The 27,179-nt window shown below is 45.3% G+C and overlaps 1 protein-coding gene across 1 annotated transcript in view; it reads right to left on the bottom strand.

Annotated features, from left to right (window-relative positions):
- Window positions 1–324: 324 nt before the first annotated feature.
- The window catches only part of LOC115466309 (butyrophilin subfamily 1 member A1-like), a 31,212-nt gene continuing 4,357 nt past the window's right edge, over window positions 325–27,179 (bottom strand). The window contains exons 2-9 of the mRNA XM_030197481.1: window positions 22,513–22,586; window positions 20,434–20,781; window positions 17,275–17,556; window positions 15,712–15,828; window positions 12,722–12,742; window positions 7,366–7,386; window positions 7,247–7,273; window positions 325–848 (exon numbers count right to left, since the gene is read on the bottom strand). Coding sequence (XP_030053341.1) covers window positions 337–848; window positions 7,247–7,273; window positions 7,366–7,386; window positions 12,722–12,742; window positions 15,712–15,828; window positions 17,275–17,556; window positions 20,434–20,781; window positions 22,513–22,582 — 1,398 coding nt within the window. The 5' untranslated portion in view covers window positions 22,583–22,586 and the 3' untranslated portion in view covers window positions 325–336. The remainder of the gene's footprint in view (window positions 849–7,246; window positions 7,274–7,365; window positions 7,387–12,721; window positions 12,743–15,711; window positions 15,829–17,274; window positions 17,557–20,433; window positions 20,782–22,512; window positions 22,587–27,179) is intronic.

Raw genomic sequence — 27,179 nt, 5'->3', positions numbered from 1 at the left:
CATAGAGCCTGCAGAGAACACCTGTATCCACTTAACAATATCTCCCTCGAATCTGACCCACCTCAACACATCCCAATGGTACAAGACATACATGTATACTTTTCAGATCTGCCCAAACCGTGCCCAGAACACACACCCTTCAAAACAGTGCATGCCAAGGGTGTATATGTGTAAGACAACTTTTTACATGTGCAAATGTTAGAACAGAAAAGCCTTCTCCACCCCCACCTCATCTCGCATCCTCAAAAGAGAGGGAATCCAGCAATAAGGGGAATGGTCAATGCATGCATCCTTGTCGGAGACTCTGATTTTGTCGTCCAATGAGTACAGATGCAATCAGTGACATAGTTGAATTTCTGTCCCAGTTCTCCCAATCCAGAAGAAGGGAAGGATATGCCCCCTGAAAACCTCTGAGAAGGAATAGATATGGGACATGTCCTCTGCATCGTAAAAAGAGAGCTGTCCACGTTCAAAGTCCAGAAAGACTCCAATCTTCGTGGGTATCTTCCTCAAGTCAAGCAAAGTCTCAGGGTTGGTGAGAGCCTGGTATCGGTCCACGAAGAGAGACACACACCAGATTCCTTCCTCAGGTGAGAACATGTATGCTCCCTTCCTCCTTACGGACTCTCTGGCGACCCCCACGGCCCATTCGGGCCCATCCCTGACTTCCGCCTCCCAGTAATATCTTCCACTGGAAAATGTCTGTTGCCCAAGAACACAGTACTCAGTGTCAAATCTCTCATCATCTTCGGGGAAGTCCTGTCTGGCACCTGAGCGACTCACGTTCTTCTGGTCTTTAGACACGATGAGCTCAGGATTTGCTGTTCTTGGGTTCAGGGTTATAGGCACTGGAGTGACAGGAAAGGATAGAGAAAGAGAGACAGCTTTAATGTGGGCTTTTCCTGCACGTTACCTGCAATTACTGGCACTAATTAGATTTAACTGGAATATTCGTGTGTAAATTTAAGCGCAGAATCTGCACCTAATTTTTACATGCAAGTTGAAAAAGGGGGCATGGGAATAGGAGGGTCATAGGCAGAACAGGGGCATTCCTTGCATTAACGCATGCTATTACAGAATGAGGGGAGATACATGTCTAATTTAGGCGTGTACATTTGTACCACGTTTCAGTTGGTGCAGTTAGGCGCAATTCCTGGGCGTAAGCCCTATTATATAAACTGCACCTAACTTTAAGCGCAGCGTATAGAATAGCACTTTTTTTCAGTGCCATATGTAGAATTCACCCCACCCCCCAGATTCTATGTATTGTGAATTAAGTTGCACGGGCAAATCTGGTCGTACACTGTATTTGCGCACGCAACTTAATTAGTTAAGCCAATCAACAATTAACAATTACTAATACTGATTACTGATACTAACTGGCATTAATTAGAATTGACAAGCACAGCCGACCAAGCGTATTCTATAACACGATGCAGCTAAATTCTAAGTCACATAGTTGAAAAGGGGGCGTGGCCATGGGTGTGGAATAGGCGGGTCATGGGCGTTTCTAAAATCTATGCACGTTGTTATAGAATACACCCAGTCCGCGCCTAATTTAGGCATCAGCATTTATACCAAGTTTTACTTCGCATAACTGTCAGCGACTAAATTTGGTCATGTGGATGGGTGCTCGGCGTATTCTATAAACCGCACAGAAATTTAGGAATATTCTATAAAGTACCGGTATGCCTAAATTTAGGCGTATTTTTTTTTGGTGCGATTTTTTTAGACATGATATATAGAATCTAGTCCTATATGGATAATTTAAGAACATAGCATAAGAACATAAGAGTAGCCATACTGGGTCAGACTAATGGTCCATCTAGCCCAGAATCCTGTTTTCCAAACAGTGGTCAAGCCAGGTCACAAATACCTGGCAGAAACCCAAATAGTGGCAACACACCGTACTACAAATCCCAGGGCAAGCAGTTGCTTCCCATGTCTGTCTCAATAGCAGACTATGGACTTTTCCTCCAGGAATTTGTCCAAACCTTTTTTAAACCTAGATACATACGCTAACCACTGTTACCACATCCTTTGGCAAAGAGTTCCAGAGCTTAACTATTCGTTGATTGAAAAATTTTTTCTTTCTATTTGTTTTAAAAGTATTTCCATGTAACTTCCTCAAGTGTTCCCTAGTCTTTGTACTTTTGGAACGAGTAAAAAGATCGATTTAATTCTACTCATTCTACACCACTGAGAACACAACACGAATACTCAAGGTGTGGTCACACCATGGAACGATAAAAATGCATTATAGTATTTTCGGTCTTATTCACCATCCCTTTCCTAATAATTCCTAGCATTGTTTGCTTTTTTGGCCGCCGCTATACACCGAGCAGAAGACCTCAGTGTATTATCTACAACGACACCTAGATCTTTTTGTTGAGCGCTGACCCCCCAAGGTGGACCCTAGCATCAAGTAACTATGATTCGGATTATTCTTTCCAATGTGCATCACCTTGCATTTTTCCACATGAAATTTCATCTGCCATTTGGATGCCAAGTCTTCCAGTTTCCTAAGGTCTTCCTGCAATTTTTCACAGTCGGCACGTGTTTTAACAACCTTGAACAGTTTTGCTTAACAGGACATGGGGAGGGCCTGGGATGGAGCCCTGGCCTTTGAAGAATCAAAAAGGAGGGTGACAGGGCCTGTATTATCCTGCTAGGAAAACTGTTACATACACTCATGTACTATGCAGAGGCGTAGCTACGTGGGGCCACGGGGGCATGGGCCCCCATAGATTTGGCCCTGGCCCCCCGCCGCCAACCCATTCGACCCCCTCCCCCCCACCGTGCAGAACGTCAGACTCACAGAAACAGAAGCCTGCCCTTGCAGATCAGCAATGTGGCCGCGCCAGAGAAGACTTCGGCTGGCGGGGGTTGGGGACCCCCGCCAGCAAAGGTACCCGGTGGCAGAGGAGGGTTGGCGGTGGCAGGAAGAGGGGGTCGAAGGGGTTGGCAGTGGGGGGGGGGGGTCAAAGGTGGTGGTGGTGGCGGCGGCGGGGAGGTCAAAAATGATGGGGGGAGGGTTTAAAAATGGCGGGGGGGGGGGGTCGATGGCGCCAGTGGGGGGGCTAAAACGTGCCTCCTCACCTCGGGCTCTGGACCCCCCTCCTGCCGAAGTCTGGCTACACCCCTGGTACTATGTTATACTCTTTGCCTATTTGGGGGGGTTCAGATCATGTCACTTTTGCATCTAAGGAGATCAAAGGCGAGAGTGCCTCTTAATCCAGGATCCTAACAGCCCGATATTTAAAACCATTTAATTGGCCAGGGTCGACTCCTGGCCAGTTAAATTCACTTAACCGACTATCTGGCTGGCAATATTCAGCAGGAGACTGCCAGTTAACTTCCACCGAATATTGCCGGTTAGCGCTTAGCCAGTTATATTGCACGATACAGACGGCTATCCATTAATATTCAGCATATCATCGGCTAAGTTTGGCAGCCAAATTAGGCCGCCAAAATAGCAGGTTATGTTTAAACCAGCCAAAAATAACCCAGACGTTGAATGCAGGTCACCAGAAATGGCCAGGCGTTGAGTATGCAGGTTCAGTGCCGACCACGGGAGGCAGGCCCAGCTAACTCCCGCGGTCTGAATACTGGGCCCTAATTCTGTAGTTGATAGTGTAAGAGAACTCTGCTCTCTCTATTATGATAGATCTGGGTTTGAAGACAATCATAACGAGAGCTATGAGAAGGTATAAATCTGCTTCTCGAGTCACTCATGTGTCAAAATAAGGCGTATTAACTGTATTAATATTAGGGATGGGCAATTAATTGCGTTAATATTTTAATGCAGGTCATGCATTTTAACACGACCCGATATTTTTTAATGCTGATACGCTGACCCACAACCCGCTCTGACTTCTACGGCAGGGTTCCTTTTCTCCTTCCTCGGCACTCCTTGCCTCTCCATGCACGGCCAAGCTGTGCAGATATTTTTCAGCTGCTGCGGTGCAGGAAGTTGGGGAAGTCTCACGAGACTTGAAACCGTGAGACTTCCCCAACGTCCTGCCGCATGTGGCTCAAGTATCTGCAGAGCCCAGCTGTGCAGGGGGAGACAAGGAGAGCCGAGGAAGGTGAAAAGGAGCCCTGCTGTAGAGGTAAAAGCGGGAGGAGAAAGAGAGAATCTGGATGAAGGCTGGGGAGGGGGGGACATGAGTAAATCTGGATAAAGGCTAGATGCATGTCGTGATAAAGCTCAACCAACCATGCGATTAAAATGTTTAATTGCGCATTTGTTGCGGTTACAATTTTTCATTGTTGTCCACCCCTAATTAATATGCATTCATTAGTGTGTCACAGAGTTGCCACAAGAGGGAGCTTTGGCTCCCCAGTTTTCTTAGTTAAAGCTAAGATAGAGAGAGAAATGGTATTTCTCCCTTAAGATCCGGAAAGCACAGGACCTGTTTAGATGGAATAGGGTCACTGCTGCCCTTTAAGAGGGGAAAGGGGGAGGCAAGCTACGAAGCCCCAGGAAGTCTTGCAAGGGCCAGAAGCTTCCACAGCTCAGAAAGAGAGGGCTGTTTAGAAAGAGCTGGAAGGAGGGTCCCAGAAGGGCGGGGGAAAGGGATAAACTCCAATAGGTGGGGCAATTAAAAGGAAAGAAGGGGTTTTGAGGCCAGAGCCCCATAAAAGAACTCCTCAGACAGAATGCAAGGAAGAAGGAGAGGGAGGAATGTCTCCACAGTCAAGGAATGGCCTAAGAATCTTCAATATGGAAGTCTATGGGGGAAAGTCTGCAGATGGACATTTGGATATGGTACTTAACTTGAAGATGGGATTAAAATAGTTTTGTGACTTTTTTGTTGCTTTTGGGGTTTGATGTTTTGCTTTGAACTAATCTGAGACTAACAGCTTGGGGTGGAGGACAGGACTGTAAGGTCAAATTGAGGGTTGTCCTGTCCAGGGTGTGGTGGCTGATTGAGTCCCTTTTTAATAAATTAGAAGGGGCTCAGTATCAGAGTTTTGTAAGCTGATAAAGAAGCAGTTTGAAATAGAGAAATAACTCCCCACAGAGCTGGTTAGAGGTAGTGATGAGAGATTGTTTGCATAAGGCTAGAAGGTGGCTAGACCCAAATTTGCATATCCCACAGCTCTAATATAACCTTTGTTTTTTTGTTATAGAGAAATCAGGAGGGTCCTGATCTAATGGTCTGGTTTAATTCACAGAGAGCAAGGCATTCAAGGGGTCTGCCTTAAACTATCTTATAAAAGAAATTCCCCCTGAGTGCAATAGGTTCTGAAAACAAAGACTATTGGTGCTGGAAAAAAAAAGCCTGCAGATTGTCTTTAACTGTTTTCTTTTTGGCCAGGTCCTGTGTATAACACTAATTGCCAGAATCCAAATTATCCTGAAGCACTGGGGGCCCAGTGCCTTATCATACTAACTAGGGCAGGTTAGTAACACTACCTGTTAAGAGTTAGCAATACCTACTCTGCCAAATTTAAGTTCTACATCCAAATTTACACTTAGCATGCATGAATAATTTCAATGGCCTCTGCAGTATTCTGCACCTATTATCACAGAACAGCGCTTTGATCATAGGGGCGGCATAGCGCCTTAACCCTACACCGGCTTAGAGCTGGAATTAGGGTTAAGGCTCTGTTCCCGCCCCCTACCCCTGTCAGAGTCAGGCAGCTTGGGCTGCCATCATGTTCTGGAGGTCCACTGAACCCCCAGAACCCCTGCCATCACTTCGGTGGTGGCCTAGTGCCCCCCAAGACCCCCCAGACAGCGACATGGGAGAGGATGCACTGAGCAAGGCAGGGCACCGCAATCTTGAAGGTGGCGCTGGAAGAGGAGGGAGTGCCACTCCCTCCTCCAACACAGAGGTACTGGTGGGGGGGGGGGGGGGTTGCTGCTAGAGCACCAGGGCAGGTGGGGGGTTGCTTTAGCAGACCACTTGGGTCACCAGGGATTTTGGGGGGGGCATGAGAGATGTTAGGGGGCCTGGAGATCCACTAGATCTCCAGCACCCCCATCCCCTTGTGTCAAGGGGGTCAGGGGGACTGGAGGTCTGCCGGACCTCTAGCCCCCGTGTTGCTGTCTGGGGGGGGAGGGGTTTGAGGGGCATTAGGCCATCACTGAAGCGATGGCAGGGGTTCTGGGGGTCCAATGGACTTCCATCTCCTGACAGGTCTGGACTTTTGACAGCCCGGATCTGTCATCAAGCACGGGTGTTATTGCCCCGTGTTCTTCCAGCGCTAATTTTAGAGCACTGTTTGGAACAGCGTGGGGCTTCTGATCATCAGGGCATCGGTTACATGTGTAACTGATAGCAGTTAGGTGTGTGGAGGTTATGGAATACTATCACTGGGTTATGTGTGTAAATGGCATCAGTTAAGCGTATGCACTTATACCAGTCATTGAGCTGGCATCAGTGTTCACGCCTAAAGTCACACATGTAAATTTTTTTTTTAATTTGTTACACTTGTACCCCACATTTTCCCACCTATTTGTAGGCTCAATGTGGCTTACATAGTACTGAAGAGGCCTTTGCAGGCTCCGGTGTGAAATCATTAAAAACCAACCTCTTCAAAAAGACTTACCCCGCCGATCCAATGTAAAATCCCCACACCTAGCAACACAACCAATGACCGTACTGGACAATTTACAATCTTCCCTCCCTTCAACCTTCATGGTGCCTGAAACGTACCTACCTTATTCAACTATTTGTTCTCAACTGGACTTGGCGTATGCCTTTACGGTGCTGTGTAAGCCACATTGAGCCTGCAAACAGGTGGGAAAGTGTGGGGTACAAATGTAACAAATAAAATAAAAGACAGGGTGATGTTGTGGTAAGATCAAGTTCATGTGGCACAGCCACTTTAGGGAATCTGAGAACGGAAGAGTTGTGTTATGTCCATTACGTGCTTTAGTTTGGTTGTGTTGCAGAGATTAGGCATTTAAGTTGGATCGGTAGGGTATGCCTTTTTAAACAGGTTGGTTGACACTTATGCTAGTATTCTATAAATGGCAGTTACATAGATAATTGCTTTTATAGAATTTGTGCTTAGCATGTTTTGTCGGGATGTCTAGCTTTATTTATTTTTATTTTTTTTTGGGGGGGGGAGATTTTGTTCACACCTTTTTCAGTAGCAGCTCAAGGCGAGTTACATTCAGGTACACTTTAGGTGCCTTTTCTAGAATTTACCTCACTGTGTCCGAATGCAAAAAATGATATAAAATCAACAATGAAAATGTATAAATTCCAAAAGTTTTAAAAGCGCTTACCTGGATCCATAACACCTCTTCTCCACACTGGAAGTCAAGCACAGAGGGACAATGATTAGCATCGAGTCAACTAACTCACAAGAAGGGACAAAGTCACTTGAGGAAAGGGATATACTCACCTACTTCATTAAAGAGTCTCTCTAAAATGAAGAATAAGAAAGAGATTAAAAAACTGGGAGATGTGAACATCAGATCGATCAAAACTTACTTTAAGATTTCAATTCTGGCATACAATCATAGAAAACTGAGCAAAGACCAGCTGGCCACTATTCAAAGCAATTTAAGCAGGTAGGAAAAGGCCTGTTCCCGCTTAAATCACCTGTGGCCACCTACCCCCCCCCCCCCCCCCCCAATATTCAGTAGTACTAAACCGGGCAGTGTCACTGAATATCGTCTCTGACCACGCGTTACAAAAATGGGCAGGTCAGGGGTGGTATAGGGGGCGGCATTAGGGAAGACCCAGAAAATGCTGCCATTGGCAATTTATTTACTTTAAACACTTCTAACCTGCCTATAAACTAGGCGATTTCCATTTAAAAAAAAACACATACCAATGTAAAACAAAACATTATCAAATAGCAGAAATATAACATAAAATACTACTAACATAATCCAAAACATAAAGTGTTGCTGTCATAATTCCAAAACTACACTGTATCAGTAGTATGCTTGAACAAACAGCTGTGTTTTTAATAATTTCTTAAATTGCTGGAAACTAGTAGGTTAGCTATAGAAAAAGCAGAAACCCGAGTAAAGACACCAATTACAAACTCAGCCAAATAGCTGAATTTAGAACAGCTGAAAGCTGTCCTAAATTAGGCCACTTAACTATGTGGGTGCTGGCACTGAATATCAGGCTGGCACCCACATAACTTTGTTTTTTAATTCTTTGGCTCCTCCAAAGCACCCCGCCTTCTTCCCTTCCCTCCATCCTATACTAATACCAATCCTCCAAATGCCCCCCCCCCCAGCCCCCAAGGGCTTGATAGACCTCTCCGGGCTTACCTTTTTCTCATTGGTAGTCCAGTGGGGGGCAATGGTGACAGGAATACTACACAACTACTGTGAGCTGCCATGAGAGGTCGCGGCAGCCATTTTGAAAGGCAGGAGTGAATGGCCTTCGCTTCTGCCTCCATCGTCCCTCACTGGACCACCAATGAGAGGAGGTAGACTCAGGGGGCCTATCAATCACCTTTGGGGTTGGGAGGCATTTGGGGAGGGTGTTGGAAGGAGAGGGGCTGCCTCTGAGAGATAGGAAGGGGCTCAAAGGAGAGGAGAATTTTTTTAAATAGTTATGCAGGTCCCAGTCAGTATTTAGCCGGGACCCCATAACTGCCTTATACAGGCCCCGGATGATTATTGGCCAAGAAACGCATAGGCTCCGGCAGCCATCCCACCAAAAGTTAGCCCCTGATATTCAGTGTCAGTGCCAGGATGTGGCCAGGCATTGAATATCCAAGGCTAATCTAGCCAGCGACAGTTAGTGGTTTACAAAAAAGGTAGCTGGTGCAGGCTGTATGTCAGCCGGCATATGATTTATCTAGTCTGCCCATCTGTACCAACTACTAAGCTCTACAATATCTTCTTCTCTCTTGGAGATTCTCTGTGTTTGTGCCATGCTTTCTTGAATTCAGAAACTGTTCTTGTCTCCACCACCTCCACTGGGAGGCCATTCCATATCCACCACCTTTTCTGTAAAGAATTATTTCCTTAAATTACTCTTGAGCCTATCCCCTTTTTCCTTCATCTTCACCTGTGCTGGCTTCCGAGCGGGTGCCATCCCATTCATGCCTCCAAAGACCTTGCCAATCTGTATCATCCATTATCACATCCTGCTCTCTAAGGGTATCACTCATACCTCCCCTCTTTTAAAACAGCAGCACTGGCTGCCGGTGGATAGTAAAGTGCACTTTAAGATATTGTTCCTTCTACACCAGACCATTTATGCTGCTGCTCCTTTTATCTTTTGAATGTATTGCAACTTTATCAACCCAACTCAAGGAGGTTTGATTAACAGGAGATGGAATATCATCACAAAGTTGAAGCCAGTCCACCCAAGGAGGTTTTCATTCTCCTTAATGCAGCTGCCATCTTGGTACACTCAAACAATGTACTTAATAGGGCGACAAACTCGACTTGGTTGGTACATATTCAAAAAAAATTTAAAAAGTATACAGCTACAGTACCATAAATCCACTGATGAATCAAGGATAAAACCTTTAAAAATAACTATATTTCACTGACAACCAATGAAACTCTTTCAAACTAGAGTAATACAAGCAGATCTTTGGACTCCCACAATCAAACGTGCTGCTCCATTCTGGATGACCTGTAGAGCCAGGAATCTTGCAGCTGGCATTCACAAACGGAACGAGTTGCAATAATCAATTCTCGTTAATACCAGGCTCTGCACGATCATCCAAAGCAGGCATTGTCCCTCTCAGCTTACTCAAAAGGTGAAGCTAAAAAAAGGATGTAGAAATCACCTGATCAGCTTGTTTCTGCATCGTGAATTTCGAGTCTAGCATGACCCCAAGATTTTGAAGACAAAATTTCAATATAAAATTCTCCCCTTGATATTTTACAACTGTAGGTAATACAGGATTTAATGATCTTCCAACATACGTAATTTTGGTCTCAGCCAAATTTAAGGACAACTTATGCTGACCCATCCATTCTGTGAATTCGTGGCCTATCTTGGCATACACTGTCTAGACTTGCCCCCTTAGATTGTAAGCCCTTTGTGTAATAATACAAATAAGTGGTAGGTGATTTATTGTTGCAAAATGCCAAAGAAAATGCCCAACATGGCAACATTTCGCCAGGACAAAGGCTGTGTTGAGGAAATACAAAAATAAGAAACACAAATTAACGAATGATATAACCATCTAAATTCCATTTAAAGGTGAGATCCAAGTCGTTGCACCCAAAATTAGACAGGGGTTGCAATATTTAGAATCATGGGCTAAGTTATTTCAAATTAAAGTTGAATACTGATAAGACAAAATTTTTATTTACTAACCATCCATGCCAGAAGTGTTTGACTATTAACTTTATAATTGATGGGGTCACATATAAGTTGGAAGCACAATGAAAATTTGGGGCATAACTCTGGATAATCACTTAACTTTTGCCTCTTATGTGCAGCTATCAACAACAAAGCTGTTTAAACTGCTGTGGAAATTATTTATTTGTTACATTTGTATTCCACATTTTCCCACCTATTTGCAGGCTCAATGTGGCTTACATAGTACCGTAAAGGCGTTCGCCAAGTCCGGTAGAGAAACAAATACAAGGTGGTGTTGTGGTCGAATAAGGTTCATGAGTTTCGGCGTAGTGGGGATAGAGGAGAGGAAGGGTTATGTGGTGTCCATTACGAGCTGTGGTTTTGTTGTGCTGCATTAGGGCTTGTTTTGAATCGAGAATATTTCAACTGATTGTACATGGTCTTTTTAAAGACTACTCTACATTTGTCTGCTGAACTGCAAAGGTCGTTCGTTCCACAAGAAACCTTAACACAAGACTCCTGAGGCAGGCACTTCAGTGCCGAAACACGGTGCTGTGTCGAGTCTCACGTACTACAATAATAAACTTGTGTGTTTATCCCATTGTCTGCTCAGCCTGCTTCCTTCTCCCACTTTTTGGTTTGCTTTGTTTACCCCGTGGGTTTTTTTTTTTTTCAGTTACCTTTTGGTTCCTGTACTTCAACTGATTGTACAAACATTATTAATGGCACATTTAGATTATAGTAACATCATATGTGCTGGCTGTCAGCTATTCATCATTGATTGAGAACATTGCAAAATACGGCAGTGTGATTGATATGTAAAACCTCTAGATTTGATAGTGCTATGCCATTGACTTGCAAACTTCATTGGCTTCCAGTAAAAGCCCGTTCAATTTTTCACTTACTTTTTATTTTTTTTTAATTTTGCTCACACCTTTTTCAGTAGTAGCTCAAGGTGAGTTACATTCAGGTACACTGGTTATTTTCCTGTCCTAGGAGGGCTCATAATCTAAGTTTGTACCTGAGGCAATGGAGGGTTAAGTGACTTGCCAAAGATCACAAGGAGCAGCAGTGGGATCTGAAGCGGCCACCTCTGGATTGCAAGACCGGTGCTCTAACCACTAGGCCACTCCTCCACCCCAACACATGTTGTTTTCTTTTTTACATTTTATATGGTCTAGCTCCACAATATCTGGTAGAATTAATCTCTGTATTTAGTAAGAAGTATGTTAAGTAGCTCTAGACATTGTTTGACGCTTTAGCCTCCTTCACTTCAAAGTGTAATTTTTAAATCAGAATGTTCTTTGATGTTTCCATATCAGGCAGCAAAGTGGTAGAATTTGCTGCCAAAGAATGAATGTCATGAGGTCGATATTCAGACTGCAGGAGTAGCCGGGATGCCTCCTATGGTTGGCACTGAGCCCAGATATTCAATGGCAGGTTGTTTCTGGTGACCAGCATTGAATATCCAGACGTTTTTTAGCCGGTTTCAACTTAACCGGTCAAGTCAATATTCAGCGCTGGCCGGTTAAGTTGAAGAAAAGACAGCTGAGGGAAGATATGACAGAAGTCTATAAAATAACGAGCAGAGTGTAATGGGTAGACATGAATTGCTTGTTTACTCATTCCTAAATTATTAGGACTAGGAGGCACGCAATGAAGCTACAAAAATTTACAGTAAATTTAAAACACATTGGACAAACATTTCTTCACTCAACATGCAATTAAACTCTGGAATTTGTTGCCAGAGAATGTGGTAAAAGCAGTTAGCTTAGCAGGGTTTAAAAAAGGTTTGGATAGTTTCCTAAAAGAAGTCCATAAGCCATTATTAAGATGGACTTGGGGAAAATCCATTGCTTATTTCTAGGATAAGCAGCAAAAATGTATTGAACTGTTTTGGGATCTTGTCAGGTACTTGTAACCTGGATTGGCCACTGTTGGAAATAGGATGCTGGGCTTGATGGACCTTCGGTCTGTTCCAGTATGGCAATGCTTATGTTCTTATAGGCCTGATATTTCAGCGGCCTAATTTGGCCGCCAAACTTAGCCAGTGATGCACTGAATATTGCTGGACAGCCAGTTAAGTGCCATTTAACCGGCCAGAAGCCATTCCTGGCTGGTTAAATAGTTTTAAATATCGACCAGCATGAGTCTAATTATAAGATCTTTTGAACGTTGCTAAACACCTGGTTATTCCACAAGTTTGTATTATGTTGAATGGTCTCTGTTTTTACGATTTTAATGTGTTGCATGTTGCTCTTTGATTGTAAGCCGCGCTGAACTAATTTTGGGTATATGAGACCTATAAGTGCTAATTGTAATATAATGTAATGTCATCAAAATCTAAAGCACTTTTTACTGTTTTTTTGTGTGGTCTACCCCATATCTCTGTTTCTTGAGCGCTTGCAGATCATTGTCTCTCACTGTTCCAGTATAAATGATGTGTTATAAAGACAGAGCAGACTCACCTCTACTTCGGGAAAGCTTCCCTAAAAGAGAAATGAAAAGCATGTTACATTATATCCAGTAATTGATCAGTTACTGAGATGTACATTGCACACCAGTTTTTTTGCCCCACACCCCTTGTTTCTCTGTGTCCCCCTGCCCTCGCAACCTCCAAATACCTGAGCTGGTGGGGATCGCCAAGCTCCGCCAGCTGAAGAGGCCTTGCACCAGCAGTTTGGCAGTTAGTAGCTCTTTCCATGCTCTGCTGTCGCTTCGGTCCTTCTCACGTATGCTCAGTTTCTGCATATGGGGGGGGGGAGGGGTGGCAGCGGCCCAGTGCCTTCAACTACCAAGCTGCCAGTGGGGACCTCCACCAGCCATATCAGCAGATGGTGCAAAATTTTGGGGAAGGCATTCCTAAAATTTGCACGCAGTTATACACAATAACACTTTATCTCTTATTCTGAATATGAACTCTCTATACTTACTGCTTAATCTGTCATGTCAATCATGATCTTATTGTAATACCACTTGTATCTCTCACTCCGGAATTGGAGGTCGCCATGACGGAACAATGTAAGCCACATTGAGCCTGCAAATGGGTGGGAAAAGGTGGGATACAAATGTAACAAATAAATAAATACTGAGGATGTGCGCTGAAATCAGCACTCAAGGCCTCAGGGTCAGGTGCAGATTGCCCTATCGGCATGCACCAAAATTGGTGCGGATTCTATAACACTGCACGAAACTTAACTAGCTTAACAAGCTAATGAGCACTGATAAATTAAAAAATAATAATGAGTACTAATTGGCACTGATTAGAATTTAGGTGCACAACTCACTAAGCATATTCTGTAACGATGTGCACCAATCTTCTAATGTACGGAGGCAAAAAGGGACGCGGTTATAGGCGGGGAAATGGGCGTTCCAAAATTTAGGCACCCAGTTATAGAAAATGGCCCAGTGCACCTAAATCTATACATTGAGATTTACACCAGGTTTTAGTTGGTGTAAATGGATGCACACAGATATTTTATTTATTTATTTGTTACGTTTGTATCCCACATTTTCCCACCTATTTGTAGGCTCAATGTGGCTTACATAGTACCGGAGAGGCGTTTTCAGACTCCGATGAGAAGATAAAGTTCATGTGGCATGGCCACATTGGGGAAACTTACATCGGAAGAGTTGAGTATTGTCCATATTCTATAATCGGTGCCTAAATCTAGGTGCAGATTATAGAATATGCTTAGTCAGTGCCAATGTTTTAGGCACCATATATAGAATCTTCCTGAAGGGATCGCTGGGCTTCCTGTTATTAATAGAGGAAGTTCGTGCTGAAGGCACACTTATGTTTTTACTTGCAGGCTTGGTTGAAGGGGGGGGGGGGGGTTAAGAGACAGATGGGCTGGGCTGAAAAAACAATCCCTGGGAGCAGCAGGAGAGGAAGTGAGGTCCAAAGTCAATGAGACCCCAATGCTCAAAAATAAACGCAATCAATTTAAAAGAGACCATTCAGTGCAGGTGTGGGGATATATATGAACAAATCATCTGTATAATCCCAAACACTCACAAATTACATATCTCACACAGTCCAGGCTGACAACTTCAACATCTTTTTTCATTTTTTTCTTATTTTATATATATATATATATATATATATATATATATATATTTTTATGTATGCTTATGGGGATCATCATCAGAATAAATAACAGCAAATCCCATCTGGGAACAGCGTCCCATATATTGTGGCGCTGTATAAATCTTCATAGATCAACCCGATTTTATCTTTTTCAAAAACTTTTTATATATATCAATCATTAAAATAACATATCTTCATAACCTTTAAGTTGCAGTTTGAGATGCAATTTAATCCCGCATAGTATTGCATAATACTTAGTTTTGGCAGCGATTTTCAACAGAGCCAGACCCCTGCCAACATGGCCCGGTTTCGTCGTTCTTCTTCAGGGAAGAGGTTTGCATCTCATTCTCTGTCTTAACTCATGAAAAAATGGCCGCCATTTTTTTTCCATGAATATACACCTGGAATAAACTTCCTGAGCCCCTACGTCTTGCCCCATCTTTGGCCACCTTTAAATCTAGACTGAAAGCCCACCTCTTTAACATTGCTTTTGACTCGTAACCACTTGTAACCACTCGCCTCCACCTACCCTCCTCTCCTCCTTCCTGTACACATTAATTGATTTGATTTGCTTACTTTATTTTTTGTCTATTAGATTGTAAGCTCTTTGAGCAGGGACTGTCTTTCTTCTATGTTTGTGCAGCGCTGCGTACGCCTTGTAGCGGTATAGAAATGCTAAATAGTAGTAGTAGTAGTAGTAGTAGCAGGTATTAAGAGTGTTGGCAGAGAGGATTTCTCATGATTCTTTCTGCAAAATCTGCTGGTTTTGATTGCTTTTGGAAGCAGAAGGAAGCCTGAGCAAGCCCTTAAGCTCTGGCCCTGAGAAACAGCAGACCCAAGCAAAAGCACACGTTGGCATCTGTTTCCTGCATCTAAATATAAGTGTCCAAGCTAAAAATAAAAATGCTTATATTTAGGCCGCAGAAAACACACACCAATGTGTGCTTCGCATATGGGTTTTACCAGGCACATGTGCACAGGAGCTAAGGTTACCGTGGAACTCTTCTGCGCATGCACCAATCACAATCCTTCTGCGCCAAAGCCTAATCCTCCTGCCAAGCTCCCTAATGTTCAGTGCTATGAGAACATCTATATTTGCATCTCATTAGCGTTGAGTATTAGGGCGTTGTTCTCCTGCGCTGTTCCGGCAGTATTTTTACAGCATTATTCGGAACAGTGACGGAGTTTTGAGCATCGGAGCCTGAGAGGGACTCCCAGGTGAAAATTGTGAAGGAGATGCTTTTCGGAAAGAGAGTCCACTCCTGATTTCTGGTCTCTAGTGGAATCCAGAGACCCATTTTCAATTAGAAAGCACAAATAATTGCTTTCAGTGGTCTACCATCCCCTATGTTCTGCTCCTGATTTTACCTCTTTTTTTCTGCTGTTTCACCAGGTACCAAACTGCCAGAGCGATGAAGCCAAGAAACACAGCCAAGGTTATGGCCAGGGCGACCACCCACGGAGAGACCCTGGGGAAGAATGCCTCTGTGGAGAGATACAAAGCAGGTGCCATTAAGTGTCTTAATCTTCTTCCTTCCCTTCTGTCTTCCCTTTCTACTTTCAAATACATTATCCAGCCGATTTTCAGCGCTATTTAACCGGCCAGGAACGGCTTCTGGCCGGTTAAATAGCACTTAACTGGCTATCTGCAAATATTCAGCAGGGGACAGCCAGCTATCTTCTGCTGTTCTCTTTAGGGAAATCAGAGCAACAAGTCCATGGAAGCCCAGGTTTGATTCCTGCTGCTACCTGACAATCAGCAGTGGGTTGAGATAACCAGGTTCAATTCCCTCTGCAGCTCCATGTGACACTGGCAAGTCAATTAGGGGCCCTTTTACTAAGCCCCGTAGGCGCTTACGTGCGCCCGATGCGTGTCAATTCGGAGTTACCACCCAGCTACCACATTGCCCGGGCGGTAATTTCGATTTTTACACGCGTCCGCTACGTGCGCCGGAAAATAATTTTTATTTTCCGGCGAGCGGCAGAAACTGGGCGGTCATTGTACATGCATAGACCATTACCACCCGGTTTACGCGTAAGACCTTACTGCTAAGTCAATGGGTGGCGTAAAGGTCTCGGGCCCAAAATGGACGTGTGACAATTTTTATTTTGCTGCACACCCATTTTCGGACAAAAAAAGAATAAAGGCCTTTTTTGCAGGTGCGTTGAAAAATGGACCTGCGCGCATCCAATACGTGCGTCTACACCAGCGCAGGCCATTTTTCAGCCCACCTTAGTAAAAGGATCCCTTAGCCCTCTGTTGCCCCAGGTACAATATAATATTAGATTGTGATTCCAGTAGGAACAGTGCACCACCTGTAATAGAAATTGTAAACTGCATAGTCACCTCAAGCATCACTTGCAGTATAGCAAGTCCTGAAAACAAATAAACAGTTGGAGACAGGACCAGGGGCGTAGCCAGACACCCAATTTTGGGTGGGCCTGGGCCCAAGATGGGTGGGCAGAAGAACCTCTCCCCGTCCCACAGGTGATTTGGTCTCTCCTTCTCTCGCCTGCATGCCATATGGTCTGTCAAACATCCCCCCTCTCCCGTATACCTTTTAAATAGCAGATTTTCACCAGCAGCGAGCAGCAACTAATACACACTGCTCATGTTGGCCCCCACCCTTCCCTCTGATGCAATTTCCTGTTTCCGCCTAGGCAGAAATACAACAGAGGGAAGGCTGTGGGGCCGGGTCAAGCAGTATGTATGTCACTGCTCACTGCAGGCGAAGATCTGCTACTTACAAGGTATGCAGGAGGGACACTTGTTGGGAGTTTTCGGCTGGTGGGGCTTGGGGATCCCTGCAAGGCACTTCATAGGTATGCTGTTACCCTTGGCTACGCCACTGGACAGGACCAGGAATGGATAGGTCACACTTGGGGGGAAAAACCCCTTTGTCATGACGTTCTGACCAACAGACTACGAACCTGATATAATGATCGTGGCCACCACGTCCCGTCCCAGGAGGACATTCCTAAGCCTACAAGAAATCTTCGGCTCTGCCATGTTGGTGATCACGGTCACACTCTGCACACTGTAAAGCCCATCCTCGGCCACCTTCATGTGCTCTGAGATTAAAGGCAGACTCTGCCCGCTCTCCTCTTCCCAGGTCACCGCTGGCTCCGGGTACCAGCCTGAGGACTTGCACAATATCCTGATGCCACCATCCTGGTGGCCTTCCATGTGCATATAGGGGGTGCTGCCCAACTCTGAAATAGGTACAGTGGGAAACAATTCAAGATGATATAATCTCGGAGGGAAATAATTGCTTTCAGTGGTGATGATTTCGAAAGGGTGTGTTCTCCAGCCTTGCACCTGTGGGATAAACCTCGGGGGAGAGAGGGGTGATTATATGAAGGTTTTTCCACATGTAAGTCTTTTATAATATTGTGCAGTGGTATACAGTACAGTCTCGATTATCCAACCTTCACTAATCCGACCATCCAGCAGACCCCCTATCATATTTATTTCTATTAAAAATCTTTGTTTTAGAACAGTTTTTGAAAATTGGGACCTGTATGCCTTTGTTCATGCATGTTTGAGAGGTTTATGCAGTGTTTTCCGTATTATCCAACTTTTCACTTAACCGACAACCGGTCGGTCCCATTTATGTCGGCTAATCGAGACTATACTGTATATGCAAATATAAGTACATGCAGTAGTAAGATGGTACATACTAATATGGACGCTCTCTTTAATTCAATTAACCTGCGTGCACGATTTTACTAGGTTCTATAAATAACGTCCAAATTTGGGCGCCGAAAAAAAAATGCATGCTAAGCACTATTCCATAGCCGGCGCTTCGAGTGGGGTGCCATTTATAGAACTGTGCTTAGTATTGGGATCTGCACCCAACTTTTGGGTGTGAGGATTTACACTGACACAAACCTGGTGTAAATCCTCATGTGTAAATTTAGGCCGCAGTCCTGCCAGTGTGTGTGGGGGGTGCTGTTTCACTATCACTTTTTCAATAGTGAGGGACAGGTAAGCTCTGCAGAACTTAGGGAACCTGCCTGTCCCTAGCAATATAAAACATAGTATTTAAGCACTGCCACCTACTGGATGCAAAGCAGTTGGAGGACTCCCGTTCAGCTTTGAGGAAACAGTGCTCCTCTGGCCACGCCTCCTTTTCAGTTGCGTACTAAAAGATTTGCATGCTCATCTTTATAGAATAGTACATAGAAGATGCATGCGCAAATCTAAATCGTTATGAATTAGCTGCCAGTTACCAGCGCTAATTGGCTCATTACTCAAATTGCGTGCACAAATTTGGGTGCACAATTCTGGGCATCATATATGGAATCCGAGGGTTAACACTAAGAGATGTGTACGCAAGTTACAGAATAATGTCCGTTACAGGCTAGGTTCTATATATGGTGCCTGAAAGTTCCATGCAAAAAAAAAAAAAAATACACCTAGGAATATTCTGTAAAGTGTGCCTAAATTTTATAGAATAGGTGTAAATTTCCACACGGTATATAGTATAATGCCGAGTGCCTCTCCACGTGAGTAAAATTTTCTCCAATTTGTTTTGTAGTACATTTAAAACAAATCGGAGAAAAGTTTTCTTCACCCAATGCATAATTAAACTCTGGAATTCGTTGCCGGAGAACATGGTGAAGGCGGTTAGCTTGGCACAGTTTAAAAAGGGGTTAGACGGTTTCCTAAAGGACAAGTCCATAAACCACTACTAAATGGACTTGGGAAAAATCCACAATTCCAGGAATAACATGTATAGAATGTTTGTACTTTTGAGAAGCTTGCCAGGTGCCCTTGGCCTGGATTGGCCGCTGTCATGGACAGGATGCTGGGCTCGATGGACCCTTGGTCTTTTCCCAGTGCGGCATTATGTACTTATGTAGTCACAGCACGCACATAGATTTTAGAAATGCCCACGCTCTGCCCATGGCCACACCCCCTTTTCAACTATGTGACTTAGAATTTAGGTGCACCATGTTACAGAATACGCTTAGTAAGTTGTGTGTGTAAATCTTAATTAATGCCAAATAGTGCTGATAATGGTTAATATCCAATTAAAAGCACTGATTAGCTAGTTAACCAATTAAATTACGTGCATTGTTATAAAATACACTTTGATTTCTGCATGGAAATTAAGACATCGTATATAGAACCCCGGGATATACGCATAACTTAATGTAATGATTAACTGCTAATTGGTGTTACTTGCCTTGCAATACAACAGAGGCAAGGGACATGCAAATCTATCTTATACATTATTCATTTTGAATATCCTGAAAACCCAAATGGTTTATGGTCTTCAAGGGCTAGAGTTTTAGACACTTGATGTACAGGCTTAATAAATCCAGATGTGTTTACTTTGCAGTTGGTTTTATGAATTAGCTGCCACTGTTAAATTAAAAATGCTCTGATAGTATATTTAAAAGAAAAACACAATCTGAGCTTTATGTTCCATTTTGTCTCTGCAGTACACTAGATAATAAGTCATTTAACCTGTAGCTTAACTATATAATCTAGAAACCACAGAGCAAATGCATGCATGATTTACTTTTGCAACATAACTGACACCATGAAAGAGAACCATTTAAGTGTTTTCCTCTTCATGGGACCGTTCCTGACCGTGGTAAAGCTGCAGGAGGCCATGCAAGGCAATAGCTGAAAATAAGAGCCCTAAGCAGAGGCGATTGAGAGCCCAGTTGGGGAATTAATTTGAGATAGTCCAGTTCCACTAATTCTTCACAGCTGTAGCAAATGGGCAGAGTTGAAAGAGATAAAGAAAGAAGAGAAAGTAGGAAACCATGAAGGACAAAACAGAAAGAAAAACTAACACCATTAAGAGATCTACAATAGAGGAAAAAAAAGCGGGAGAGAAGAGATTAAAAAAAACAGAATAAAAGAAGATTATAAGGAAAGCAGAGAATGATGGTAAAGAGAGAGAAAAGAAACGCCATAATAATAATGACAGGAAATTCAAAAGGAAAGGGATGACAGAAGACAGAACAACCGGAGAGAGAAATGTAAAGGCTAACAAATAAAAGAAACCATGAACAGAATAAAGAGAAACAAAAGAGGCACAGAGGGATAAAATTCCTGCACTGTCAGGTTACCTGCCACCTTCAGCTCCAGTACGGCTTCCTCATATACGGTCTTGTTGTCAAAGAAGCAGTGATACTGCCCCTCGTCGGAGAGTCTGAGCCGGCGTATCCTCAGGGCCACACTGCCATGGCTGATGTCCTTCTTCATGAACTCTGTCCTGCCCTGGTAGTCTGGCAGCTGCCGGTCGTTCTCGTCCTTGCCATTCTGGTACAGGTGCACGACATTATGGAACTTGTAGCGGAACCAGCGCACCTCCATGTCTTCTGCGCTGACTGCAGGGGAGAGGTGGCAGGGCAGAACGGCATCCTCGCCGATGATTGCGATCAGAGGCAGGTCTGGGCCTATGACGGAGAATTTCTCTAGTGGAGAGGAGAGAAAGGAGGGATCTAGGTAACTGACATCCATGGGAGATAGTGAGGAATAGAGGTGTGCACAGGGATGGGGATCATGGAAGAGAGTGAGGAATAGAGGTGTGCACAAGGATGGGGATCATGGAAGAGAGTGAGGAATAGAGGTGTCCACAAGGATGGGGATCACAGGAGATAGTGAGGAATAGAGGTGTGCACAGGGATGGGGACCACGGGGTTCAGAGGAGATAGGAATAGAGGTGCGCACAAGGATGGGGATCACGGGAGATAGTGAGAAATAGAGGTGTGCACGGGGATGGGAACCACGGGGTTCAGAGGAGATAGTGAGGAATAGAGGTGTGCACAGGGATGGGGACCATGGGGATCACGGAAAAGAGTGAGGAATAGAGGTATTTACAGGGATGGGATCCATGGGGATCATGGGAGATAGTGAGGAATAGAGGTGTGCACAGGGATGGGGACCACGGGGGTCACGGGAGAGATTGAGGAATAGGGGTGTGCACAGGGATGGGGACCTCGGGGATCCAAGGTACTGCTGACGAAAAATCCATTTATGCCAGGGACGGGGTGAGGATGGAAAAGAATTGACTGGGGATGGGAACCAGATTATGTTCCCAAGCACTCTTCTAGTGTCAACTCAGTGGAATAGCAAGAAGATTATGGATTAATATTTAAGAAAACAGCTTGCTTACTGGTACTTACCTACTTGTTTGCTTAAATTTTTTTAATTACTTGCATCACATAAAGTGTTAATAATATATTTTCTTGAATTTACAAGATCACTCAAATGTGGGTTGGGTACAGGGATGAGAATGACAAATGTGAGGATGGTGAAGGGACAGTAGCAATATGATAGGGACTGGGGACGAAGATGCAGGGATGAGGTGGGCATGGAAAAGAAGTGACTGGGAATAGGATGAGAATGGATCCAAACTGACTGGCACAATATATAGAATCCAGAGGTTAATGTGAGCAAGTGCAAAGTGATGCCTGTGGGAAAGAGGAACCCAAACTATAGCTACATAATGCAAGAGTCTACATTAGGGGTCATCGCCCAGGAAAGAGATCTAGGTGTCATCGCTGATTCGGCCAAATTCGGCCATTGAAATAGCAGGCCTATTTTTGGCTAGTTTCAACTTAACTGGCCAGCATTGAATATCAGCTTGGCCAGTTAACTTGTAACCAGCCAAAAAACACTCGGATATTCAATGCCAGTCACTGGAAACATCCCGGCATTGAATACCTGAGCTCAGTGACCACCTCAGGAGTCAGCCCAGCTATCTCCCGCGGTCTGAATATCAGGCCCAGAGCAGCTAAGTAGGCACTCCGCCCATGCTCCACCCCCCCCCCCCCCGGCCCACCCCAACCTAACCGGTTAGGAGATGGCCGGTTAGCAGCGATTTTCAGTGGTTAAATGCCGCTAAATATCAGGTACCAGGGTTTAACCCTGCCCGGTTAAACTCTTTTGAATATCACTTTTCCTGTTGTCTACATTGGATTCTCATTTTGGGAGAGCTCACAGGCAACAGGGGGAATTTCTTAACTGCTGAAAGGGCAAGGGCGGAGCACAGGAAGCTGAGAGGGTTCTACCCAGTGAAAATGATTCTGGAATTTCGCAACATCTGATTAAGAGAAAACAAATACACTGCCATCATGTTATTTCTAAATACAGCAGCCCAGTTTCTTTGCTTATGTGTTGTGAAACTGCTGAGCAGGTCTTACCGGAATCTGTCTCTCCTAGACGCAAAAAGATGAAGGGGATGATAAAAGCCAGTAGGGAGAGCGGGATCATGATCCTGTCAGGCAAAGAGAGAGACACAGACACTTACCCAGTGATCAGGTACTTAGCAAAGGGTATGCAAAAATGTGTAATGAATTTAGGCGGAAAGTTAGCCACGTGGGCTACTGCTGAAATGGGTTATTTTATCAATCTTTGTAATGTTTGAGTACAGGTCCCATTTTATACAATGAGACCTAGTTATTAATAACTCAGGTTAACAGCAAAAAAAACAAAACAAAACATCTTAAAGGTAAATATGTTGATAACTTTACCTTCTCCCCCACCTACCCCCCTAGTGGCACAAACTGGATGCTACAATACAGAGAACTAGAAGACTGAAGGGCCCTTTTACTAAGCCGTGGCAAAAAGTGGCCTGCGGCAGCGTGAGCACATGTCGGGACAGTTTTTACCGAGTCCTGGAAAAAGGACCTTTTTTTAAGGGACCGAAAAATGGACGTGTGGCGAAATAAAAACCAGCGCACGTCCATTTTCGGCCCGAGACCTTACCGCTAAGTCAATGGGTGGTGGTAAGGTCTCGTACACTACCCAGGCGGTAGGCATGCAGCACGTGCCCACTGCTGTTTACCACCGGGTAAGCGCCACGCGGTAGAAAATTAAAAACAAATTTCTACCGCGTGAATTTGGCACACACCATATTCAAAATTACCACCCAGGGCACGTGGTAGCTGAGCGGTAATGTCGATTTGACGCGTGCTGGACGTGCGTAGGCCCTTACGCGCCTTTGTAAAAGGGCCCCTGAGCTCTCTGGGGTCGATACTCGGCTATCGGACGTGAGCGGGCTTCGGCTTTTGAATATCCGGTTATTTTTAAGTCGACTAACACATGGATTCCTGTATAAAAATAGGACAGACAACATTTATGCGGTCCCATTTATACGCCAAACCTGGCCGCTTAAGGGCTGAATTTTTGGTTTGTCTTTCTTCTTTTTATGTCAGACTTCACGGGTTGCCCATCGAGGCGAGGCTTCTTTTCAAGCTGTCCTGGTTCTTATTTAAGATTCCGCACGGATCAGCCCCTCTATATCTTTATTCACATTTCCAGCTTGCTATTTGTTCAAGAGTTAGAAGATCAAATTATGTTTATCTGTTTTCTTTTCCTTCGCTTAGAGGTAAGAAAAGAACGTTGAAATTAACCCTGGCGTTTCAAGGCTGCTAGACTTTGGAAGGAACTTCCTAAAATGTGTTCATTCTGCAACTCGTATCTTATATTTTGGGAAAAAAAAGGTAATCAATAGAAATAAAACAAAATAAAACATGGAAAAGAAAATAAGATGATACCTTTTTTATTGGACATAACTTAATACATTTCTTGATTAGCTTTCGAAGGTTGCCCTTCTTCGTCAGATCGGAAATAAGCAAGTGTTGGTAGATGACAGTATATATAAGTGAAACATCAAAGCATTTCAGTGACAGTCTAACAGGGTGGGGGTGGATAGGTGAGGGGAGGGTGACAAACAGCAATACAACTTTATGGTTTATAATGGGCTAGAAAACCCAGATCTTTGTTAAGTCCTGTCTGGTGGGTGTCAAAATATTCAATCATTCTGATTTCAAAGGTCTTTGTTATTTCAGAAGTTCAGTCTAGGAAATAATATCTAATTTGAACAGATTAACTTTCCAGAAGGTTGTTATCTGGTTCTCTTGTTGTGTAATTCGCTTGGAACCAGGGGCGTAGACAGACCTCGCCTGGGGGGGGGGGGGGGGGGGGGGGGGGGGGAGTGAGTCTAAAATGTGGGAGTGGGGCCATTTTGCCCTGCCTCCCCGGTGCTTTTTGCCCCTGCCGCAATCCCACACACCTGTACTGAAGGGGGGTCCCCAAGCCCCACCAGCAGAAGACTTCCTGCAGCGATATTCACCTAGCTGCGCTGCCTGGCCTGATTTCCTGCTCCAGCATACATGTTGGGTTTTAGTGAAATTGAGCATTCGCAAAGCTTGCACATGCTCAATTTTGTTAAAACCCAGCACGCACACAGGGGAGGGGGAAGCAGGGCTGGCAGCGCAGCAGTGAATATTGCTGCAAGAAAGCGTCTGCTGGTGGTGCATGGGGACTCCCACCAGCCAAACCATCAGACTTCGGGGGCCCCAAACCCAACGGGGGCCCAGGCCCCCCTGTGGCTACACCACTGCTTGGAACTGAAAGGTGTTAGTGGAATATAAATCAGGTTGTTATGTTATTTTATGTTATGAATATCAGCACTTTAGTGGCCAAGTGCTGACTCTGCCCTGGAACGCCCCCAAGATAGCCCCGGCTTTGTGTTCGGCGCTAACTGCAATATTCAGCTGAATACTGTGGCTAGCCCTGACCAAATGATTTAACCCAGCTAAACTGTTTTGAATATTGGGCCCTCTGGACAAGGGCATGCTGACCATTTGGGCAATGCTCGAAGGCCCAGAGCCTCTCTCCCCTCCCCCCCGCCACACACTGCAGCCCCCCCAAGCCTCAGTGGGCCCTCCTTGGTCCCACCTTGAAGGGCCCTGGTGATCTAGTGGCCTCTGTGGGGGGGCAGGAAAGAGCAACACTCTTTCCTGCCTGCTGCCGCTATTCTGCCTGGCATCGTGCTACCGTGTTTTAAAAATGGCTGCCAAGAATCCCTGTGGTAGTCTGGCAAGACTACCGCTGGAAGTCTCGACACCCATTTTGAAAACACAATGGCACCAGGCACAATAGCAGTAGTGGGCAGGAAAAAGTGGGGTTCTTTCCTGCCCCCTAAGAAACCACTCGACTACCAGGGCCCTTCAAGGTAGGAGTGGGAAGGGCTCACTGAAGCTTGGGGGACTGTAGTGTGTGGGAGGGGGTGACAGCTGTGGCAATAGGGGGGCTGTGGTATGTAGGAGGGGGCTGCGGCAGCAGCAGCGCGGTGGTGGTGGAGGCCGGGGGGGGGGCCCAATGACCTTTACTACCTGGGGGCCTGTCAGTCCGCCGCTGGAATAAGCTTCATTGGTATGGTAGAGCTGGGATTCTTGATACTGAGATAGTAGTGAGTATTACAGTATTCCGGTAATCTACTAATCAGGAGTGCTGCAGGCACTGTTCACTCTAAGCTATGTGGGAGTCCTCCACCTACAGTCCTGCCAGCAGGTGGTGCTGTTTCACTATCACATTTTCAATAGTGAGAAACAGGCAAGCTCTCCAGGACACCAGGGAACATGCTTGTCTCTAGCCACTGAAAACCCAATACTGAAGCACCGCCCCCCACTGGCAGCAGTGTTGCCAGATGGGCGGTTTTCCCCCCCCAATTGGGCGGCTTTCCGCGACCCACTGCGGCTTTTTCATGCCATGTGCGGGTTGTGGTTTTTTGGGCGGCTTTCATTTTGGCCGGGCGGCTTTCTTTTGTTGGCTGAGTGCGGTTTTTTGCCCCGCGGGGGGTAGGGCTAATGACGTCGGAGGCGGGGTTAATGACGGCACAGGCGGGGGTTGATGGCGTCGGAGGCAGGGTGTGCGGTTTTGGGCTGGTTTGGAGATGGTTTTGGGCGGGGAAAAAGTTTTAAATCTAGCAACCAAGGTTGCCAGGTCTGCGGGTTTCCCGCCCAATTGGGCGGCTTTCCGCGACCCGTTGCGGGCAATTTTTGCGGGCTGCGGGAAATTGGGTGGCTTTTAAAAAGCCACGTTGCGGTGATTGGGCGGTTTTCTGGGGCTTCTATTGGTCCAATTTGGTCCAATAGAAGCCCCGCAGAGACTGGGTTAACGATGTCAGGGGCGGGGTTAGTGACGTCGTCGGCTACGTCGGGGGCGGGGTTGATGACGTCAGGGGTACGTCGGGGGCGGGGTTTTGGGCAAGTTTTGGGCTCGCTTGGGTGGGGAAAATTTTTTCAACCAGGCAACCCTGCTAGCAACCCTGACTGGCAGCATAGTAGCTGCAGGGCAGGACTGGGGTGTATTGATAGAGGAAGTTGGATCAGGCGACCCTCAGGGGGAGGAATGCTGGCTTCGGCCTAACCCCTGGTAAGCCTTTCCTCAGCTGAGAGGTGCCCACCTCTACCACCGGCTGCCTTTCAGGTGCTGTGGAGGACTTGCAGCTCATCTGCATATCCTTACAGCCTTCTCCGGGGTGACACCCAGGTCCACCCCGATCCACTCAGGGCCTCCGCTCTAGGTGCCCAGCGCTCCCACCAGGCGCGCAGGGCATTTTTCTCTTTGTATCTAATCTTTTTCCAGTTGCTAAAGTACCTTAATCGTTTATGGCCCCTATCCACATTCTCTTCCTAGCTCTGTCCCTTCCTAATCTTTTCCCTCACCCCCTACCTCTCTCCGCTACAGGAACTCACTTCCCATCCATTGACTTCATCACCTCACCTTCTCTCCTACCCTCTTCCTCCCTCTTGGCTTTTAATCTCCGTCTCTTTCTTCCCTCCATTTTGCCTTCCCCATTCCACCTAAATACCTCTCGCCTTTGACGCCTTCGTGGCCACACCTCTCCTACTCTCCTCCGCTCTCTTTTACTCCTTCTCTTACTCTCAGCTGGTGACATCAATCCCAATCCTGGCCCTCCTCACCAACTATTATCCAAACTCTACAGATCTCACCGTGACCTCTCTAACCTCATCTCTATTCCTCTACTCCCCTCCTCTTCTCTGCCCTTCTCTTGCGC

The sequence above is a fragment of the Microcaecilia unicolor genome, chromosome 3 (assembly GCF_901765095.1).
Source record: "Microcaecilia unicolor chromosome 3, aMicUni1.1, whole genome shotgun sequence".
NCBI classification, from domain to species: Eukaryota; Metazoa; Chordata; class Amphibia; order Gymnophiona; family Siphonopidae; genus Microcaecilia; species Microcaecilia unicolor.
Note: the sequence above shows the minus strand (reverse complement) of the source record. Positions and strands in the feature narration are given on the sequence as shown.